The sequence below is a fragment of the Rhinopithecus bieti genome, unplaced genomic scaffold (assembly GCF_001698545.2).
Source record: "Rhinopithecus bieti isolate Rb0 unplaced genomic scaffold, ASM169854v2 scaffold_5497, whole genome shotgun sequence".
NCBI lineage: Eukaryota > Metazoa > Chordata > Mammalia > Primates > Cercopithecidae > Rhinopithecus > Rhinopithecus bieti.
In genome coordinates this window covers 1378100-1397887 of record NW_016805006.1, presented here as the reverse complement: position 1 = coordinate 1397887, position 19788 = coordinate 1378100, and the positions used below count along the sequence as shown (strand labels likewise).

The window sequence follows — 19788 nt, the reverse complement described above, 5'->3', positions numbered from 1 at the left end:
TTTGAGACGGAGTCTCGCTGTGTCGCCCAGGCTGGAGTGCAGTGGCGCGATCTCGGCTCACTGCAAGCTCCGCCTCCCGGGTTCCCGCCATTCTCCCGCCTCAGCCTCCGAGTAGCTGGGACTACAGGCACCCGCCACCGCGCCCGGCTAGTTTTTTGTATTTTTAGTAGAGACGGGGTTTCACCGTGTTAGCCAGGAGGGTCTGGATCTCCTGACCTCGTGATCCACCCGCCTCGGCCTCCCAAAGTGCTGGGATTACAGGCTTGAGCCACCGCGCCCGGCCTCCCTCAATATTTCAACTGAGATCTGAGTAGGAAGAAGAATCCAGCTTTGTAAAGCTGCTGGGAGCGGGGATGGCATTTCAAGGAGAGGGAACTGCTAATGAAAAAAAAAATCACAAAGTCTTCTAATAGTTTGATATTTTCTGTTCAAGGAACAGAAAAAAGGCCCGTGAGGCTAGCAGTTGGTGGTGAAAGGGAAAGTGTTATGAAAAGATGTTAGACAAACATTTAGGGGCCAAACAGATGATTCAGGCCTTCATAAGGAGTTTGCATATTATTTTATTTTTTTTGAGACAAAGTCTCTGTTGTCCAGGCTTCAGGGCAGTGGTGTGACCTGAGCTCACTGCAGCCTCTGCCTCCCAGGTTCAGGTGATTCTCCTGCCTCAGCCTCTCCCGAGTAGCTGGAACTACAAGTGCACACCACCATGCCTGGCTAATTTTTGTATTTTTAGTAGAGACAGGGCTTCACCATGTTGGCCAGGCTGGTCTCCAACTCCTGGCCTTAAGTGATCTGCCCGCCTTGGCCTCCCAAAGTGCTGGAATTACAAGTGTTAGCCACCGCGCCTGGCCCATATTATATTAAATGTGATGGAAGCCATGAGTGTATTGAGTAAAAGAATGACTTGATCTGATTTATGATTTTTGAAAGATCGCTATAGTAGCTAGAGGAAAAAGAATTGCAGAAGGCCAAGAGTGAAAGAAAGATTTGTGAGGAGGCGAGTGTAGTGGTCCAGGTAAGAGGTAATAGTGGCCAGATATGGTGGCTCACACCTGTAGTCCCAGCTACTAGGGAGGCTGAGGCATGAGATTTCCTTGATCCCAGGAGGCAGAGGTTGCTAGTGAGCTGAGATAACTCGCCGAGTCACTGCACTGCAGCCTGGGTGATGGAGACTCTGTCTCAAAAAAAGAAAGAAAACAGAACATATTTATATACAAATGGAAATGACCCAGAAGAGGAGAAATTAGTCTGGGTGTGGTGACACATGCCTTAATCTCAGCTACTTGGGGGCTAAAGTTAGAGGATCACTTGAGGTCAGGAGTTTGAGGCTGCAGTGAGCTATAATTGCGCCTGTGAATAATCACTGCACCCCAGCCTGGGCATCATAGCAAGTCCCCGTCTTTAAGATTTATAAAGAGAAAGGAGAGATTGATGAGGCACGAGCAAGGAGGATAACTGTTGGAGCAGTAAAGCTCTTGAAAAGGAGACAGTATGGAAGATATGGATAGTATCTTGAAAAATAAAGTGGATGAGAAGTGACATGAATAGTGGAAGAAACGAAGACAGTGGGCTATGAAAAATGACGGGGAGACACCAGGGATCAGTTGCTGACAGCATCTCACAGTAGTAGCAGTCTGCATAAATTTTAAAAGAACTTGAGTTTCTGAGGGAGGAAGGAAGAGAAGTGGTTTGGAGGTAATATGAGGAGTAGGCCACAGATAAGAATACCTATGAGAGGAAAAATAACCTCCTGTACTTGAAAAGTTGCAAGGGAGGTAGTTTTGCTAAGTGATAAACCGGGTTTCAGTTGGAATGGGAAGTTGATGGGAACATTTACAGAGAGGCCAAGAATAAAGGGGAAGTGGCTGATGGCAGATGTTGAAATCAAAAGTGTGAAGTGAAATGGTTAGGATGTTTGGTGAAGAGTGGGATATGGAATCAGAGTAGCTGAAGTAGAGTAGCATGGAGATACCACAGCAATAAACGGATGACGCAGATCCCATTGGTTGTGATTGAAGTGGAAAGGATTATAAAGCATGATGGAATTATCTTTTGGTAATCTCTTGGGTCAAACGTGGTGAACGGTTAAGATGAATAATATAGAGCTACACAAACCATTCTTGTTGCAGGTCTTGTGATATGGAGGCTACTCGCTATTTATTACAATGCTAATATTTCATTTAGGATTTTTGTATTCATCGTTACAAAACACGGTCTGTAGCTTTCCTTTTAGTGTTCATAACACTTAGGTTTTATTAACAGGGTTATGATCACCTCTCCAAACAAGCTGGGATTTTTTTCTTTTTCAAGCGTTTCCATGCCCTGGAACCATCTGGTCTAGTGCTTTTTGGGGTAATGAATATCTTCGATTATATTTATTTTTATTTAGTTGATCTATTCAGATTTTCTACATTTTCTTGAGCTGCTGTTGCTTATTTATATTTTTATTGGTATAAAGATCTTTTCTATTTGTATTTCTTGTGCCAACTGTATGTACATTCCCCCCATTCCCGTTTCCATACTGTTTTCAGGCCATTTGAAGTTCTCAAAGGTTGTACAGGAAAGTACAGATTGATGATGAAGTGGACAGAAACGGGAAAAGTGAACTTTAAAGTGATTCAGCTACAAAACGTATGCTACTGAGCAAATATTAGTGTATTCCTCGCTCTGCGGCTTAATTCCGTGAAAATCAGTGCAAAGGTTTTAGCGCTGGGATTGTGACAGACTCGGTGAAGAGAGGGGACGATCACCAAACCGTTAGAGCACTAGGGCTCTTGGCAGTTTTTGTCAGTTATTTTCAAGTGATAACTTGAAGTGATACCGCAGGAATAAAATGCTGTATCCAGAGCTAGTCGAAACAAGCACTACCTTTAACAAAAGCTGAAAAGATCTGCTAGGAATTAGTTAGAATACATCCCTCTTAACGTCTCTGACAATACCTAGTTATGTGAACCGAGACTGTGCAGCTGACGGTGGAAATTTCCCAAATGGATTTTAAACAACAGAACTGGACTGGCTCCCTCCTCCATTCCCAGTCGGATACGTCCCATCCAGATCCAGCTTAAGGGTGCCGCACTTGTTCCGGCCAGCTCACAATCGCCCTTCGGAAGGGAGGTTTCCCGCCATTTCGCTTAGGAGGAGGGTGAACTCTTCTCCCTTCATTCTCCACTCGCTGGGGGCCCGAGTCTACACTACCTTCCCGGCAAATGGAGCAGCGAGACGCCAAGGCCGGCAGGCCGCATTAAGAACCCCGGACTGAGCCAAAAGCCTACACTGATCAAGCAGCTCCGAAAAGGATCAGCAACTGCCGACAACCCGGAGGGCGAAGAAGCCCGCGGCGTGGGTGAAGCAAATTGGTAGGTGCGCGGGCCCAGCGCCAGCGGCGGGAGGAGGGAGCGCGGCCGTCGCGGGCGGGAGCGAAGGCGGGGAAGGAGGGCGGGCTCGCTCCACTCGACTCCGGATTGGTCGGGCTCAGAGAGCCGGGTGACGTCAGCGGGGGAGAACGCCTGATTTGTGTGGTGGGCGCGGGCGGGCGGGGGAAGCACAGTGCGCAGGCGCAACTGCTTGGCTTGGCCCTCCCCGACGCTCCGGCCCAGCTCTCGCGGACAAGTCCAGACATCGCGCGCCCCCCTCCTCCGGGACCGCCCCCTCCCCCCCTCGGCGTCGTCGAAGATAAACAATAGTTGGCCGGCGAGCGCCTAGTGTGTCTCCCGCCGCCGGATTCGGCGGGCTGCGTGGGACCGGCGGGATCCCGGCCAGCCGGCCATGGCGGGGCTTTACTCGCTGGGAGTGAGCGTCTTCTCCGACCAGGGCGGGAGGAAGTACATGGAGGACGTTACTCAGATCGTTGTGGAGCCGGAACCGACGGCTGAAGAAAAGCCCTCGCCGCGGCGGTCGCTGTCTCAGCCGTTGTCTCCGCGGCCGTCGCCGCCCGCCCCTCCCGGCGGCGAAGTCTCGGGGAAAGGCCCAGCGGTGGCAGCCCGAGAGGCTCGCGACCCTCCCCCGGACGCCGGGGCCTCGCCTGCACCCAGCCGCTGCTGCCGCCGCCGTTCCTCCGTGGCCTTTTTCGCCGTGTGCGACGGGCACGGCGGGCGGGAGGCGGCACAGTTTGCCCGGGAGCACTTGTGGGGTTTTATCAAGAAGCAGAAGGGTTTCACCTCATCCGAGCCGGCTAAGGTTTGCGCTGCCATCCGCAAAGGCTTTCTCGCTTGTCACCTCGCCATGTGGAAGAAACTGGGTACGTTCCCTGGCTTGTTTGGCGCCCGCCCCTTTTTCAGGCAGTTCAGGGCTTTTATGGCACTAGCCCCGCGTGGGCCCCCGGCACCCAGAGCGCAACCAAAGTGTACATTGATGGAAGTTACCAAACGGTGGAATAGCGCTTTGCTGGGTGGAGGTCCGGGCAAACCAAGCGGCCTTGGGGAAGATAGGATTGCTGTCTCCCTGCAACCTCTTTTTGCTTTATTTCCATCCTCCGAGGATCAATGGGAAGCAGCCCTCTCCCTTTCCTGCTTCACTGTGGTGGCAGCCAATGAAAACGTGCTTAAAACCTGGCACCAGATTTTGGCCAAAAGATAAATCGGTGTTGCACCTGGGCCAGGCGAAGGAAAAATTGTAGTGTTTCCTTAGAGAATCTGTCATAATTCTGCTCCTGAAAGTCTTGTCCCTCTCGGTTGCCGCCTACCGGTGGTGTCAGTTCTCCAGATTGACCCGGGATTGCTGGGGTTGGTTGCTGGAGTAAAGCGTAAGCTAATTTAGAAGGGCTGAAATGTAACCATCCGGCAACTTAAAGTTTTGGAAGGAATTCCGTTGTAATGATGGTGAGATGTTTTTAGGATCATAAACGTGTACTGCTTATGAAAAATAAAAACGCGGAACATGTTGTTACCTCTTAAACTGGCCCCGTGTTAAGGGTGTGCGTTAAATTGTGCTTGGGCTTTCTTTTTGCAGATTGCCTTAGCTGATTGCTTTCAGGTAGTTTTCAACAGTTCCTAGTTTAAATAGTACTTATAAATTGTAAATGCCCATCAAAATAGGAAAAGGCAAGGAATTACTGTATGCTAGAAGGAAATAAAGGTCTTAAATGTCTAAAAATTTCGGTGGAGTTGTAGTTTCATCTAAGTTTTAAATGTTTGTAAAGCAGGCAGGATTTCTGTGCCCGACATATACAGAATAATCTTACAGGATTATAATTGCTTATCTGTTGCAGTGAATAAATGGCATGCATCTTTGTTAGAGCAAAGAAGACAATACTCTCCAGTGGTGGGAAAAAAACCTTGTTTATGGCAGCATAATAAAGTTGCTTTATTTTCAGCAGGAGGATAGAGACATAGAGAAAAGAGATTTAGCAAATACAGAACATTTTTAGAAAGATATTGTCATAGAGTTGTAGATTTAGCTGGTTTCAAAGTCTGTTTTCCATTTGCTTGGCTTTCTGCCAAGAATTAGTTGATTGACTCAAAGACCAGCCACTAGGTTTGTTGGAGGCGTTTCCCATCCATCCCAGGGGCCCCTCTTTATGAATGTATTTTGTTTTTGTGTAGGCACCGTAGAACTGAAAGCACTCTAGGTATTGTAGAAATATGTCATATCATGGACTGCAGGGCAACGAGAGGTCGACAGCAGCACAAGAGAGGAAGACTAGACACAAAGAACTATTTAGAGTTCTGTTTATTTTGCACTGTACTTGGAGTAACATGAATTTGCCATGTTTGAACTTGAAGGATAAAAAGTCTTTAAGATATAAACTCCGTTACATTAGTATTTAAATTTTTTTTTTTTTTAAAGAGACAGGCGGGGGCGGGGACTTGGTGTGGGCGGTCTCACTTTGTTGCCCAGGCTGGGCAACAAGCGATCCTGGGCTCAAGCGATCCTCCCTCCTCGGTCTCCGAAAGTGCTGGAATTACAGGCGTGAGCCACCCTGCCGGACCTTCAGCAGCATTTTTTAATAAAGCAGGGACCATGCTGTTAAATGTAAATATGTATGGTTTAGTTTTACATACACAGACTTTTCGAATTAAGCTTTCACTGTTATGATGCATAAAGTTTAGAGCCTTGTACTCCAGAAAGGTGTTAAAGTTTGTTTTGTACCACAGCTAGACCTCAGACTTCGTCCTCAAAACTTGAAAAAAAAAAAAAGTATGCTAATTATTTTGGGAGTCTTGACAAAGGAAATGAAGGGTTTTGTTTGTTTGTTTGTTTTTTGTTTTTTTTTTGTTGTTGTTGTTGAGACGGAGTCTCGCTCTGTCGCCCAGGCTGGAGCGCAGTGGCCAGATCTCAACTCACTGCAAGCTCCACCTCCCGGGTTTACGCCATTCTCCTGCCTCAGCCTCCCGAGTAGCTGGGACTACAGGCGCCCGCCACCTCGCCTGGCTAGTTTTTTTTTTGTTTTGTATTTTTTAGTAGAGACGGGGTTTCACCATGTTAGCCAGGATGGTCTCGATCTCCTGACCTCGTGATCCGCCCGTCTCGGCCTCCCAAAGTGCTGGGATTACAGGCTTGAGCCACCGTGCCCGGCCGGAAATGAAGGTTTAAAAATTTTTTTTCAGTACAAATTCTTGGATGGCTCCACATTTTCTAGAAAATAAACTGTAGTTTGTAATCTGCAGGCCAACCCCTTTCCTGTACAGATTCAGCCTCTCTAGTAAATTATATGTGTTACACGGATTTCCATTACATTAGTCTCTACTCATCCTTTTTCAGGGCACATCGAAATACTCCATTTCCATTTTCTTGGATTGTGTCTCTCTCACCCCGACCCCCCAACAAGGGAAACTCGAACAAAAATATATCCATCATGTAGATTCCCAGTCAGTATGTTTTCTTCTGTGAAGACTTCTTTCTTTTGGAATCAAGCACTGTTTTTTCTACTTTTGTAGTGCTCATTGGATTGTAGTAGTAGTTCTCAAACTTTTTGCTCTCAGAACCCTTTATACTCTTATTGAGTACTCCAAAGAGTTTTTGTTTATGGCTACATCTTCCAATATTTACTACATGAGAAATTTAAACTTAGATAATTAAAAAATATTTCTTTAAAACAAACATACTTTTATATGTTTTAAAGAAATACCACTTTTTTCCCCAAATAAGAAATAGTGGTGGGAGAAGTGGGATTGTTTTACATTTTTGCAAACCTCTTTTCATGTCTAGCTTAATAGAAGACAGCTGAATGTCTGGGCGGGGTGGCTTACGCTTGTAATCCCAGCACTTTGGGACACCAAGGCGGGCAAGTCACCTGAGGTCAGAAGTTTGAGACCAGCCTGGCCAACATGGTGAAACCCTGTCTCTACTAAAAATACAGAAATTAGCCGGGTGTGGTGGTGCATCCCTGTGATGTTAGTTACTCGGAAGGCTGAGGCAGAGAGAATTGCTTGAACCCGGGAGATGGAGGTTGCTTTGAGCTGGGATCGCGCCACTGCACTCCAGCCTGGGTAACAGAGTGAGACTGTGTCTCAAAATAAATAAATAAATAAATAAAAAGCTGAATTATATCCACTTCAGCACTCAATCTCTTGTGCTATTTGGTTGAAGTGTCTAAAGAAAAAGCAGCCCCACACACATATGTAGTAGGAAAAAGGAGAAATATTGTATTAGTCTTTTCAGATAATTGTGGATATTCTGCACTAAAATGGTAGCTTTTTTTTCCCCCAGAGAAAGGTGGAAGAAAAGTAGTTTCTTAAAGTTAGTTGAATTGGAATTTGAAACCTTAGTAATGAATGTCATGCTTAATACATTAAGATCCGTTGGTCTGTTTTGTACTTTGAATGAATCTCATCCATGTGTGATTTTTGTGACATAGTGCATTAGTTATTTGGAAAGTAATGGTTCACTCAGTTAAGAACATCCTCTGAATAGTAACACATTTCAATATACAATATCAAAGAAAATCATGTTTGTTAATATCACTGATCTCATCAGAAAAGTCTTTAAATATTGGGAAGCTATTTAGTTCACTGTTGTGGATACACATTTTCCAGAATGTATTTTTCAAGCAACAATTAGAAATGTATCATTGACAACAAATACTGTCAGTTTTTCTTGAAGCCAAAAGCTCACTTTGTTCATGTTGAAGATGTACACCAAATACCCAAGTCCTATTAACACAGTTTATCAGTCTCTCAAGTAAAGATGATGGTCGATGAATAGTGTGGCTTATTCATTACATGACTCAGACAATCAATCACAGGTGCTTTTCCTGTAGTATGTAACAAAAGCCTGTTTTATATAGTCTCCTTTTGTCATGTAGAATATTAAAAAGATGTACATGGCAAGACACTGTTGCTATAAAAATAAAAAATGAGCCTAGCATGGTAGCATGTGCCTGTAGTCTCTGCTACTCAGGAGGCAGAGATGGAAGGATCGCTTGAGCCTGGGAGGTTGGGTTGCAGTGAACCATGATGGAGCCTGTGCACTCAGCCTGGGCAACAGAAAAAAAAGTAGATATTCATGGGTTGAGAATTAATAAAATTAATTTTTGTTGTGTCATCAAGGATATTCTTTTTTTAATTTTAATTTTTGTTTTTTTGAGACAGTCTCACTGTGTCACCCGGGCAGGAGTGCTGTGGTGCAATTTCAGCTCACTGCAATCCCTGCCTCTCAGGTTCAAGCGATTCTCGTGCCTCAGCCTCCAAGTAGCTGGGACTACAGGCATGTGCCATCATACCCGGCTAATTTTTGTGTGTGTGTGTGTTTTTTTTTTTTTTTTTTTTTTTTTAGTAAAGATGGGGTTTCACCATGTTGGCCAGGCTGGTCTCGAACTCTTGACCTCAAGTGATCCATCTGCCTCGGCCTCCCACAGGCGCGAGCCACCACGCCTGGCCAGGAATATTCTTAAGTGAAATTAGCTTGCTTTTTTTGGACTGTAAATAGGTAGCTGTGAAGAATGCAGTGACTAATAGCTCAGTCTGGTGCCACTGCCTTGACTCCTGCCAAGGCACCAGCAGTTTACCAGCCATTGCTTTCTACCATCAGTACAAGTGTCAGCACAGTGAAAAGGGCAAATAAACTCTTAGAATTATTATGAAAATAGTTTTGGCCTTGTAGAATCCCTATGAAGATTACACAGACCACTGGGAGATTCTAGTCTGCTATAGTATCTGCCTGTCAGCTAAATCTTGAGGTCTTTGGGGCCAGAGATACTGCTTTACTCATCTTTAATCGTTTTAGGATTGACCACATAATACCTTGCCCAAAGTAACTGCTCAACAACTAGTTGAGTTTAGTTGAATTTCTGTTGAGTGTAAACAAACAAATGGACTTTCTTCCTTTTTTAAGTTAAAATTTCTCCCTTTAAAAAATTGTGCTAAAATACAGATAACATAAAATTTATACCAGGTTGGGCGTGGTGGCTCACGCCTGTAATCCCAGCACTTTGGGAGGCCGAGGTGGGCTGATCACCCGAGGTCAGGAGTTTGAGACCAGCCTGGCCAACATGGTGAAACCCCATCTCTATTAAAAATACAAAAAAATTAGCCGCACGTGGTGGCGTGTGCCTGTAATCCCAGCTACCGGGGAGGCTGAGGTGGGAGAACCATTTGAACTCGGGAGGCAGAGGTTGCAGTGAGCTGAGATCATGCCTTTGCACGCCAGCCTGGGAGAAGAAGCGAGACTCTGTCTCAAAAATAAATACATAAATAAAATTTATACCATTTTAGCCATTTTTAGTGGCATTAAGTGTATTCATAATGTTGTACTACCATCACCACTATCAATTTTCAAACTTCTTCATCAGCCCAAATAGAAACTCTGTGCCCATTAAATAATATCTCATTGTGAACCCTTTCCCAGCTCTGGTAAACTCCCCATTCTACTTTGTACTGCTATGAATTTGACTATTCCAATACTCCATTTAAGTAGAAAAGTGTTCTTTTGTGTCTAACTTATTTAACTTAGCGTGTCTTTAGAGCTCATCCACATTGTACCATAAGTCAGAATTTCTTTCCTTTTTAGGGCTGAATAATATGCCGTCATATAGATGTGTGCATGCCACATTTTGTTTATCCAGTTTTCTGTTGATGGACATTTGGGTTGTTTCCACTTTTTGGCTATTGTGACTAGTGCTGCTGTGAACATTGGTGTATAAGCATTTGTTTGCATCCCAGTTTTTCAGTTCTTTTGTTTATGAACCTATAAGTGGAATTGCTGGATCATATGGTAATTCTATGTTTAACTTTTTGTGTGTTTTTTTTTTTTTTTTTTTTGAGACAAAGTCTCGCTCCGTCACCCAGGCTGGAGTGCAATGGCACGATGTCGGCTCACTGCAAGCTCTGCCTCCCGGGTTCACGCCATTCTCCTGCCTCAGCCTCCCGAGTAGCTGGGACCTCAGGCACCCGCCACCACACCCGGCTAATTTTTTGTATTTTTTTTTTAGTAGAGACGGGGTTTCCCCATGTTAGTCAGGATGGTCTCAATCTCCTGACCTCATGGTCAGCCTCATGCCTCCCAAAGTACTGGGATTACAGGCGTGAGCCACCCCGCCCAGCCCCTATGTTTAACATTTTAAGGACTTGCCAAACTGTTTACACAGCAGCTGTACCATTTTACATTCCTACCAGCAATGTATAAAGGTTCCAATTTCCCCATATTCTAACACTTGTTAACTTTTCCATTTAAAAAAAAAAGCATTCTAATGAATGTGGACTATCTTACATTTTAAAATTATACCTTTTCTACGTTACTGAGCCCTTCTTGAATTATTTGATTAGTGTTAAGCTTGACCTCTCTGTCTTTCTCATGTGTACCCCTCCCAGATTTATAAAGGAAAATTTTAAAATGGCTTATTTTGTCTTGAGGTAGTGATTTGGTAAATACAGTATGGAATGAAAGAATGTATAAAAATATATATATATATATATATATTTTTTTTTTTTGTTGGTGACAGGGTCTTGCTCGGTTGCCCAGGCTGGAGTGTAATGGCATGATCAAAGGTCCCTGCAGCCTTGACTTCCTTGACTCAAGGGATCCTCCTGCCTCTAAAGTAGCTGAGACTACAGGCATGCGCCCAGCTAATTTTTTTTTTTTTTTTGTAACAGAGACAGGGTCTTGCCATATTGCCCAGGCTGGTTCCTTACCCTGGGTTCAAGAAGTCTTCCCAGCTTGGCCTCCCAAAATGCTGTTATTACAGGCATAAGCCACCACATCCAGGCCTGAATATATTCTTTATTAAAAAGTCATTTTTTTAAAATCTTTATTCATGATCATAAGTTTTAGGTTATGCCTAATTTATGTTTATTCACATATGTATGTTTACTGCCCTTTTATTATGCTTGCCTTCTAAGAAATAAGTTTTTTTGGCTGGGCACGGTGGCTCACGCCTGTAATCCCAGCCCCTTGGGGAGGCCGAGGTGGGCGGATCACGAGGTCAGGAGATCGAGACCATCCTGGCTAACCCAGTGAAATCCCGTCTCTACTAAAAATACAAAAAATTAGCCAGGCATGGTGGCGGGTGGCTGTAGTCCCAGCTACTCGGGAGGCCGAGGCAGGAGAATGGTGTGAACCTGGGAGGTGGAGTTGGCAGTGAGCCGAGATCGCACTACTGCACTCTAGCCTGGGTGACAGAGCGAGACTCTGCCTCAAAAAAAAGTAGAAATAAATTTTTTTGTTTTGTTTTGTTTTTGAGATGGAGTTTCGCTCTTGTTGCCCAGGCCGGAGCGTAATGGCGCGATCTCAGCTCACTGTAACCTCCACCTTCCGGGTTCAAGTGATTCTTCTGTTTCAGCCTCCCGAATAACTAGGATTACATGCATGCGCCACCACACTCGGCTAATTTTGTATTTTTAGTGGAGACGGGGTTTCTTCATGTTGGTCAGGCTGGTCTTGAACTCCCGATCTCAGGTGATCCACTTGCCTCAGCCTCCCAAAGTGTTGGGATTACAGGTGTGAGCCACCGTGCCTGGCAGAAATAAGTTTTAAAGTTTGTATAGGCTTTTTTAGGTTTACTTGTTGGAAGTAATGTTTTCTTTGTCCCTTCTTTTGATAGTTTAATGAAGATGGTGAACGAAGTGCAGTTTTTAGCTGTGTATCATAGTCTTACCCAGAGAGTCAATAGAAAGATGACATTCTGTTGAAATAAGAGAAGGGTGATCTCTGGTGTGATTACAGGGAATTAGCCACAGTATTTGTAAAGGAAGATGAAATACAAAAGTTTCATTTGTTAACTTGGACTGAAGATTTAGAGCATTCATTTTAAAAGAGTATGACCCAGGAAATCATGAAGAAGTTAGTCTTAACCTAAATTGTTGGTTCTAGATTTGGCATTACTTTAATTTACAATGGAAAGAAACCAAAGTGGGGAGAGAGAAATAATTGAATTTGGAGAAACCTCTTAAACCATAGAATTTTAAATGTTTATCTTGTTTTAGGTTGGTTGTTCCCATTTTTTCACTATTAAGGATCTTCACCTTCTCATAAATTATACGTTCTGAAAGAGTTGTGTGCCATATTATCAAGTTCAAATTTATTTTTTCCATTTTCATTATCAGTCATTACTTTTGATCCGTATTAGGTAGTCTCCAGAATTGATATCACTTAGAGAAAAAAGAAGCAATTTAAATTGTAATTAGTTTCTATATTATGCAGGTAAAACTAGATTTCTTTGAATCTTTATATTATGAAATATTCAAAAAGGTGTAAAATGATATAATAAACACCCATCCATAACTCAGCTTAAAAAATAAAACATTACCAGGCCAGGCATGGTGGCTCACTGCTGTAATCCTAGCAGTTTGGGAGGCTGAGGCAGGTGGATCATGAGGTCAAGAACATGATGAAACCCAGTCTCTACTAAAAATACAAAAAATTAGCTGGATGTGGTGGCACGCGCCTGTAGTCCCAGCTACTCGGGAGGCTGAGGCAGGAGAATTGCTTAAACCTGGGAGGCAGAGGTTGCAGTGAGCCGAGATTGCGCCACTGCACTCCGGCCTGGCAACAGAGCGAGATTCTGTCTCAAATAAATAAATAAATAAATAAAATAAAATAAAACATTACCAATATAGTTAAAGCCCCTTCTGTTTTGTATTACATCTTTTTCACTCTGCATGAGGGGCAACTGCTTCTATATTCAGTGTTTATCATCCTCACTATTTTCTTTATAATTTTATTATGTATATCTTTAACCAATATACAGTACATTTTGTATTTTGTTTGTTTTTTAAGACGGAGTGTTGCTCTGTCTCCCAGGCTGGAGTGCAATGGCGTGATCTCAGCTCACCGCAACCTCTGCCTCCTAGATTCAAGTGATTCTCCTACCTCAGCCTCCCCAGTAGCTGGATTACAGGCGCGCACCACCACACCCAGCTAATTTTTTGTATATTTAATAGAGACGGGGTTTCACTGTATTGGCCAGGCTGGTCTCGAACCCCTGACCTCGTGATCCACTCGCCTTGGCCTCCCAGAGTTCTGGGATTACAGGTGTGAGCCACCGTGCCCAGCCTGCTTGGTTTTTATAACTTATATATGACATCTTACTATATGTACAGTATCGTCACCCCTTATGTATGGTTTCACTTTCTGCAGTTTGTTACCCTTGTTCAGTGTTGAAATATTAAATATAAAATTCTAGAAATAAACAATTCGTAAGTTTAACTTGTGTGCTGTTGGGAGTAGCATGATGAAATCTTGTGCCATCCCATTGTGTCAGCCCTGGATGTTAATCATTTCTTCGTCCAGCATATCTAAGCTGTATATGCTGCCTACCTGTTAGTAGCTTGTTAGTCACTTAGTAGCCATCTTGGGTGTTGGTTATCAGATCAACTCTTATGGTATTGCAGTGTTCATGTTCAAGTGACCCTTATTTTACTTAATAACGGACCCAAAGAGCAAGAGTAGTAATGCTGGCCCATTGTTATACTTGTTTTATTTTATTAAGTTGTTAACCTCTTACTATGCCTAATTTATAAATTGCATTTTATCATAAATATGTATGTATAGGAGCCGGGCACAGTAGCTCACGCCTGTAATCCCAGCACTTTGGGAAGCAGAGGTGGGTGGATCATGAGGTCAGGAGATCAAGACCATTCTGGCCAACATGGTGAAATCCTGTCTGTACTAAAATGCAAAAAACTAGCTGGGCATGGTGGTGCGCGCCTGTAGTCCCAGCTACTCTGGAGGCTGAGGCAGGGGAATTGCTTGAACCCAGGAGGTGGAGATTGCAGTGAGCTGAGATCGCACCACTACACTCCAGCCTGGCAACAGAGTGAGACTCCGTCTCAAAAAAAAAAAAGATATGTATGTATGTATAGGAAAAAACATAGTATATATAGGGTTTGGTACTATCCAAAGTTTCAGGCATCCTTTGTGGGTTTTGGAACATATGCCCCTGGGATAAGGGGGTACTACTCTATTCTTCTGGGTCTTTCTTTTTTGGTTCAGTATTGTATGTGATTTCTTCATGCTGACACACGTAGCTCTAGTTCGTTCATTTTCACTTATGGATAGTATAAATATACCAATATTATGCTTATCCATTGTATCCTTGAAGGATATTTAGTTTTTACAACTATTTATAATGAAAAACAATGATGTTTGGAACATTTCTGTACATGTTTTTGGTTATTGTTCAAATATCTGAGGGGTTCTCTGAGAGCCCAAGTTTGGCAAACTAAAGCCTACAGGCCACACTGGGCTACCACCAATTTTGGTAGATAAATTTTTTTTTTTTTTGATAAATTTTTTTTATTGGAGCACTGCCAAGATCATTTGTTTATACAATGTCTAACTGCTTTCACACTTCAACAGCAGACTTGAATAGTTGTGACAGATACCATATGTTTTGCAAAGCCAAAAATATTTCTCTGGTCTTTTATAGAAAAGGTTTGCTGACCCTGCTCTAGTGTACTAGGGGAACAATTGCTGGGTCATGGGGTATGTATATCTTGGACCTCACTAGATACTGCCAAATTGCCTTCCAAAGTGTTTATACCTGTTTATTCCCCTGAAGAAGTGTAGGAGAGTATCATTCTTTCACCTTCTTGCCAATACTTGAAGTAGTCTGCATTTTATGGTGGTGAAATTGTATCTTATTGTGGTTTTGATTATCATTTCCCTGATTACTCATAAGATTGAGCACCTTTTTATTTTTTGAGAAGGAGTCTCGCTCTATTTCCCTGTTGCCCAGGCTGGAGTGCAGTGCCTCGATCTCAGCTCACTGCAACCTCTGCCTCCCAGGTTCATGTGATCCTCCTGCCTCAGCCTCCCAAGTAGCTGGGATTACAGGCATGCACCACCACCCCAGCTAATTTTTCTATTTTTAGTAGAGTCAGGGTTTCACCATGTTGGCCAGGCTAGTCTCGAACTCCTGACCTCAAGTGATCTGCACACCTCGGCCTCCTAAAGTGCTGACATTACAGGTGTAAGCCACTATGCCTGGCCATGTTTTCTTTTTATGAAATGCCTTTTAATTTTTTTGCCCATGTTAACATTGAATTGTTTTCTTGCTGATTTGTAGAAAATTTCTTTATGTATTTTGTGGGGGTTTTTTGTTTTGTTTTTTTTGGTTTTTTTTTTTTTTTTTTTTTTGAGACAGGGTCTTGCTCTGTCACTCAGGCTGGAGTGCAGTGGCGCAATGTTGGCTCTGCCTCCCAGTTTCAAGTGATCCTCCTGCCTCATTCACTTGAGTAGTTGGGATTACAGGCATGTGCTATAATGCCTGACTAATTTTTGTGATTTTGTAGAAATGGGGTTTCACCATGTTGGCCAGGCTGGTCTCGAACTCCTGGCCTCAAGTAATCCAACTGCCTCAGCCTCCCAAAATGCTGGGATTATAGGCGTGAGCTACCGCGCCTGGCCCAAAATTCTTTATGTATTTTGGATACTAATTCTTCGTTACAGACGTAGCAGGTGTCTTCCAGTTTTTGTGTGTCTCTTCACTTCGTGATGTTTATTAATGAACAGAAGATCTTAAACTTATGTAATTTTATTAATCATTTTCTTAATATCTCATGCTTTTAAAGATGCTATTGTGTTCTCTTAGAGGTATACAGCTCTGCTTTCACAATTAAGTCCTCCTATCATTTTTGTTTTTGTCCTTTACATATGTGCTGTCCAATTGACTGCAGTACACATGTAGTCAGTGGTTACATGTGGCTATTTAAAAAAAAAACAGGTCGGGCACGGTGGCTCATGCCTGTAATCCCAGCACTTTGGGAGGCTGAGACGGGTGGATCACGAGGTCAGGAGATCGAGACCATCCTGGCCAACATGGTGAAACCCCGTCTCTACTAAAAATACAAAAAAAAATTAGCCGGGCATAGTGGCAGGTGCCTGTAGTCCCAGCTACTTGGGAGGCTGAGGCAGGAGAATGGCATGAACCGGGGAGGCAAGAGTTTGCAGTGAGCCGAGATCGTGCCACTGCACTCCAGCCTGGTGACTGAGCAAGACTCTGTCTTAAAAAAACAAAACAACAACAACAAAAAACAGATTTATAGAGGTATAATTGACATACAATAAATGGTACACATTTAAAGTATACTCTTTGATAATTTTTGACATGTGCATGTCAAACGAGAATCATAGTCAAAGCAATAAACATCTATCACGCCCAAAAGTTTCCTTGTGACCATTTGTAATTATCCCATATTCTCCAATCTCCATTTCTAGGTAACCACTGAGCCACTTTCTGTCCTGTACATTATTTTTTCTGTAATTTGATATACAGTCATATGTTGCATAACAACAGGGATATGTTCTGAGAAATGTATCTTAGGTGATTTCGTGTTGGTGTGTGAATATCAGAGTGTACTGACACAAACCTAGATATGGTATAGTCTACTGCACACCTAGATTGCTCCTAGGCTACAAACCTGTATGCAGGTGGTATGGTATCATTGTTAACTTTCTGATTTTGATGGGATCGTAGTTATGTAGGAGAATCTCCTTGTGTGTAGGAATTAAATACTAAAATATTTAAAATTGATGTGATTTGGTGGTTTACACACTATTGCTTAAAGAAAAAGAAAATAGAATTATTCTTGCAAAAAAGGAAAGGTAAAGCTGAAGATATAAGAAGATCAGAAACCTGGGTACTTTTAGGAATCTGGGTAGCAGTTTCATCAGGGTCCTGCTGCTCGATGTGTACCAGATAACAGTCTATTTTTTTCAATGAAGAGAATAAATCAGAAATAGCAGCATTTGGAGTCACCATTTGGTTATGATAATTCACTGTCATTTCCAACAGCTATCAGACTTTTGCAGTGGTCAAACTATTTAATAGGAATAGATAGGATTTACCACCCTTTCTTCTTTCATGTTTTACTGGTGGCAGGAGTCTTTGTTATTCTTTGAAGGATGCAATAATGCTTTTAAATTACTATTTTGGAGTAGAGTCTCATTGTTGGGGTGCTCCAAAGTCTTGCACTTGGCCTTTTCTATCATAATAGGCTTCCTAACCTATCCGTTAAGAGCTTTGAGGAGAAGCTATTAGTTTTTGTCCAGCTAGTTGATATTCCATACAGTCTGTGGATATGGGGGAAGTGTGTGTACTATTTAATACTAAATAGTATTACTGCCTAAATAAGCCCTTTAAATAAGGGCTAAAGTGAAAGCAGTGTAGCCTTTTTTTTTCATTTGGACTATTTCTTTAGAAAAAAAATTCTCAAAACTGAATTATTTGCTTAAACAATGTATACCTTTTGGTGGTTGCCAATAAGTATTTTCAAATTGCTTCCCCGAAGGCTTTACATCTCCATACTACTTTGGAATACGAATTCTGTAAGAACTCTTAAGTGATTGAGCGTATGTGCCCTAGAGTTGTACTGCCTAGGTTCGAATTCCAGCTTCTCCACTTATTACCTTTGTGACTTTGAGTAAAACTATTTGCACCACGGTATCCTTACCTATAAAATAGAGATGTTATAACAATGTATTGGTTTTTGCCTTTATGACATGTGTATTTTCTTAAGAAAATTTTCCTTAGGCTGGGTATGGTGGCTTACACCTCTAATCCCAACACTTTGGGAGGCTGAGGTGGGCAGATTGCTTGAGCCCAGGAATTCAAGACCAGCCTGGGCAACATAGTGGAACCCCATCTCTACAAAAAGTACAAAAATTAGCTGGGCGTGGTGGCGTGAACCTGTAGCCAGTCTCAGCAAACCCAGCTACTCGGGAGGCTGAGGTGGGAGGATTGCTTGAGCCCAGGAGGCAGTGGTTGCAGTGAGCCAGGACTGCGCCACTGCACTGCAGTCTGGGTGACAGAGTGAGACTCTGTCTCAGGAAAAAAAGAAAAGAATATTTAAGTGAGAGTTAATATACTAGATGATGCTGTCTTTTAATGCACTCCTAGTTTTATGTCATTAAAAAAATTAAAATAGAAAATACATACCATAGTTAAGGAAGACAACATAAAAATATCAGTTCCTTAATATATAAATTTAGTGCAGTTTCAATCAATCTCAAGAAGGTTTGTTTTTTAATTTTGCAAGTTGCTACTAAAGTTCCTTTGGAAAAGTATGTGAGAGAATTTTCTTTTTACTACTTCTTCTTCTTCTTCTTCTTCTTCTTCTTCTTCTTCTTCTTCTTCTTCTTATTCTTCTTCTTATTATTATTATTATTTTTGTAGAGACAGGGTCTTAGACTGGTCTTGAACTCCTGGGCTCAAGCTATCCCCTCCTGCCTTGGCTCCCAAAGTGCTGGGATTACAGGTGTGAGCCACCGTACCTGCACCTCCCTCCCTCTTTTTTAAGAGATAGGATCTCTCTATGTTGTCCAGGCTGGCGTATAGTAGCTATTCACAGGTTCAATCACAGTGCACTATAGCTTCTAACTCCTGGGTTCAAGCATCCTCCTGCCTCAGCCTCCCAACTAGCTGGGACTGCAGGCATGAGTGACTGCACCCAGCTTTGTAAAGATTAATTTTTTTGTTTTTGTTTTTTTTGGAGGCAGAGTCTTGCTCTGTCACCCAGGCTGGAGTGCAGTGGCATGATCTCGGCTCACTGCAGCTTCTGCCTCCCAGGCTCAAGTGATTCTCCAGCCTCAGCCTCCTGTAACTGGGATTATGGGTGTGGTGGCACACAACTGTAATCCTAGCTATTCCGGAGGCTGAGGCATGAGAATTGCTTTAACCTGGGTGGCGGAGGTTGCAGTGAGCTGAGATTGAGCCACTGTACTCTAGCCTGGGTGACAGAACAAGGCTCTGTCTTAAAAAAACAAACAAACAAACAAAAAAAAAACAACTAAAAAGAAAAAGAAGGCCAGGTGCAGTGGCTCATGCCTGTAATCCCAGCACTTTGGGAGGCCAAGGCGAGCAGATTTCTGGAGGTCAGGAGTTGGAGACCAGCCTGGCCAACATAGTGAAACCCTGTCTCTACTAAAAATACAAAAATATTAGCCCAATGTGATGGCACATGCCTATAATCCCAGCTACTCAGGAGGCTGAGACAGGAGAATCACTTGAACCCAGGAGGCAGAGGTTGCAGTGTGCCAAGATCATGCCACTGCACTCCAGCCTGGGTGACAGAGTGAGACTCCATCTCAAAAAAAAAAAAAAGAGAGAGAAAGAATTGAGGGATACTTAAACTACCAATTATTAAAAAGTACTATAAATAGATTAGTAGGATGAGTTCAGAAATAGATCTAAGGCAAAATGTAGCATATAATAAAGGTGACATTTCAAATGAATAGGGAAAGTAGGAATTAGTCATTTTTAGGTCATTGCAAAATTATTTGTATACCGTAGGTAAATTTTGTTTTATTTTCTTTCTTTTACTGTTTTTTTCCTTTAAGAGACGGAGTCTTGCTCTGTTGCCCAGGCTGGAGTGCAGTGGCATCATTATAGCTCACAGCAGCCTTGAACTCCTGAGC

General features: G+C 42.8%; 1 protein-coding gene across 1 annotated transcript in view; it reads left to right on the top strand.

The window, feature by feature from the left end:
- The first annotated feature begins 3532 nt into the window (after positions 1–3532).
- Positions 3533–19788, top strand: part of PPM1D (protein phosphatase, Mg2+/Mn2+ dependent 1D) — a 69162-nt gene continuing 52906 nt past the window's right edge. The window contains exon 1 of the mRNA XM_017870829.1: positions 3533–4237. Coding sequence (XP_017726318.1) covers positions 3766–4237 — 472 coding nt within the window. The 5' untranslated portion in view covers positions 3533–3765. The remainder of the gene's footprint in view (positions 4238–19788) is intronic.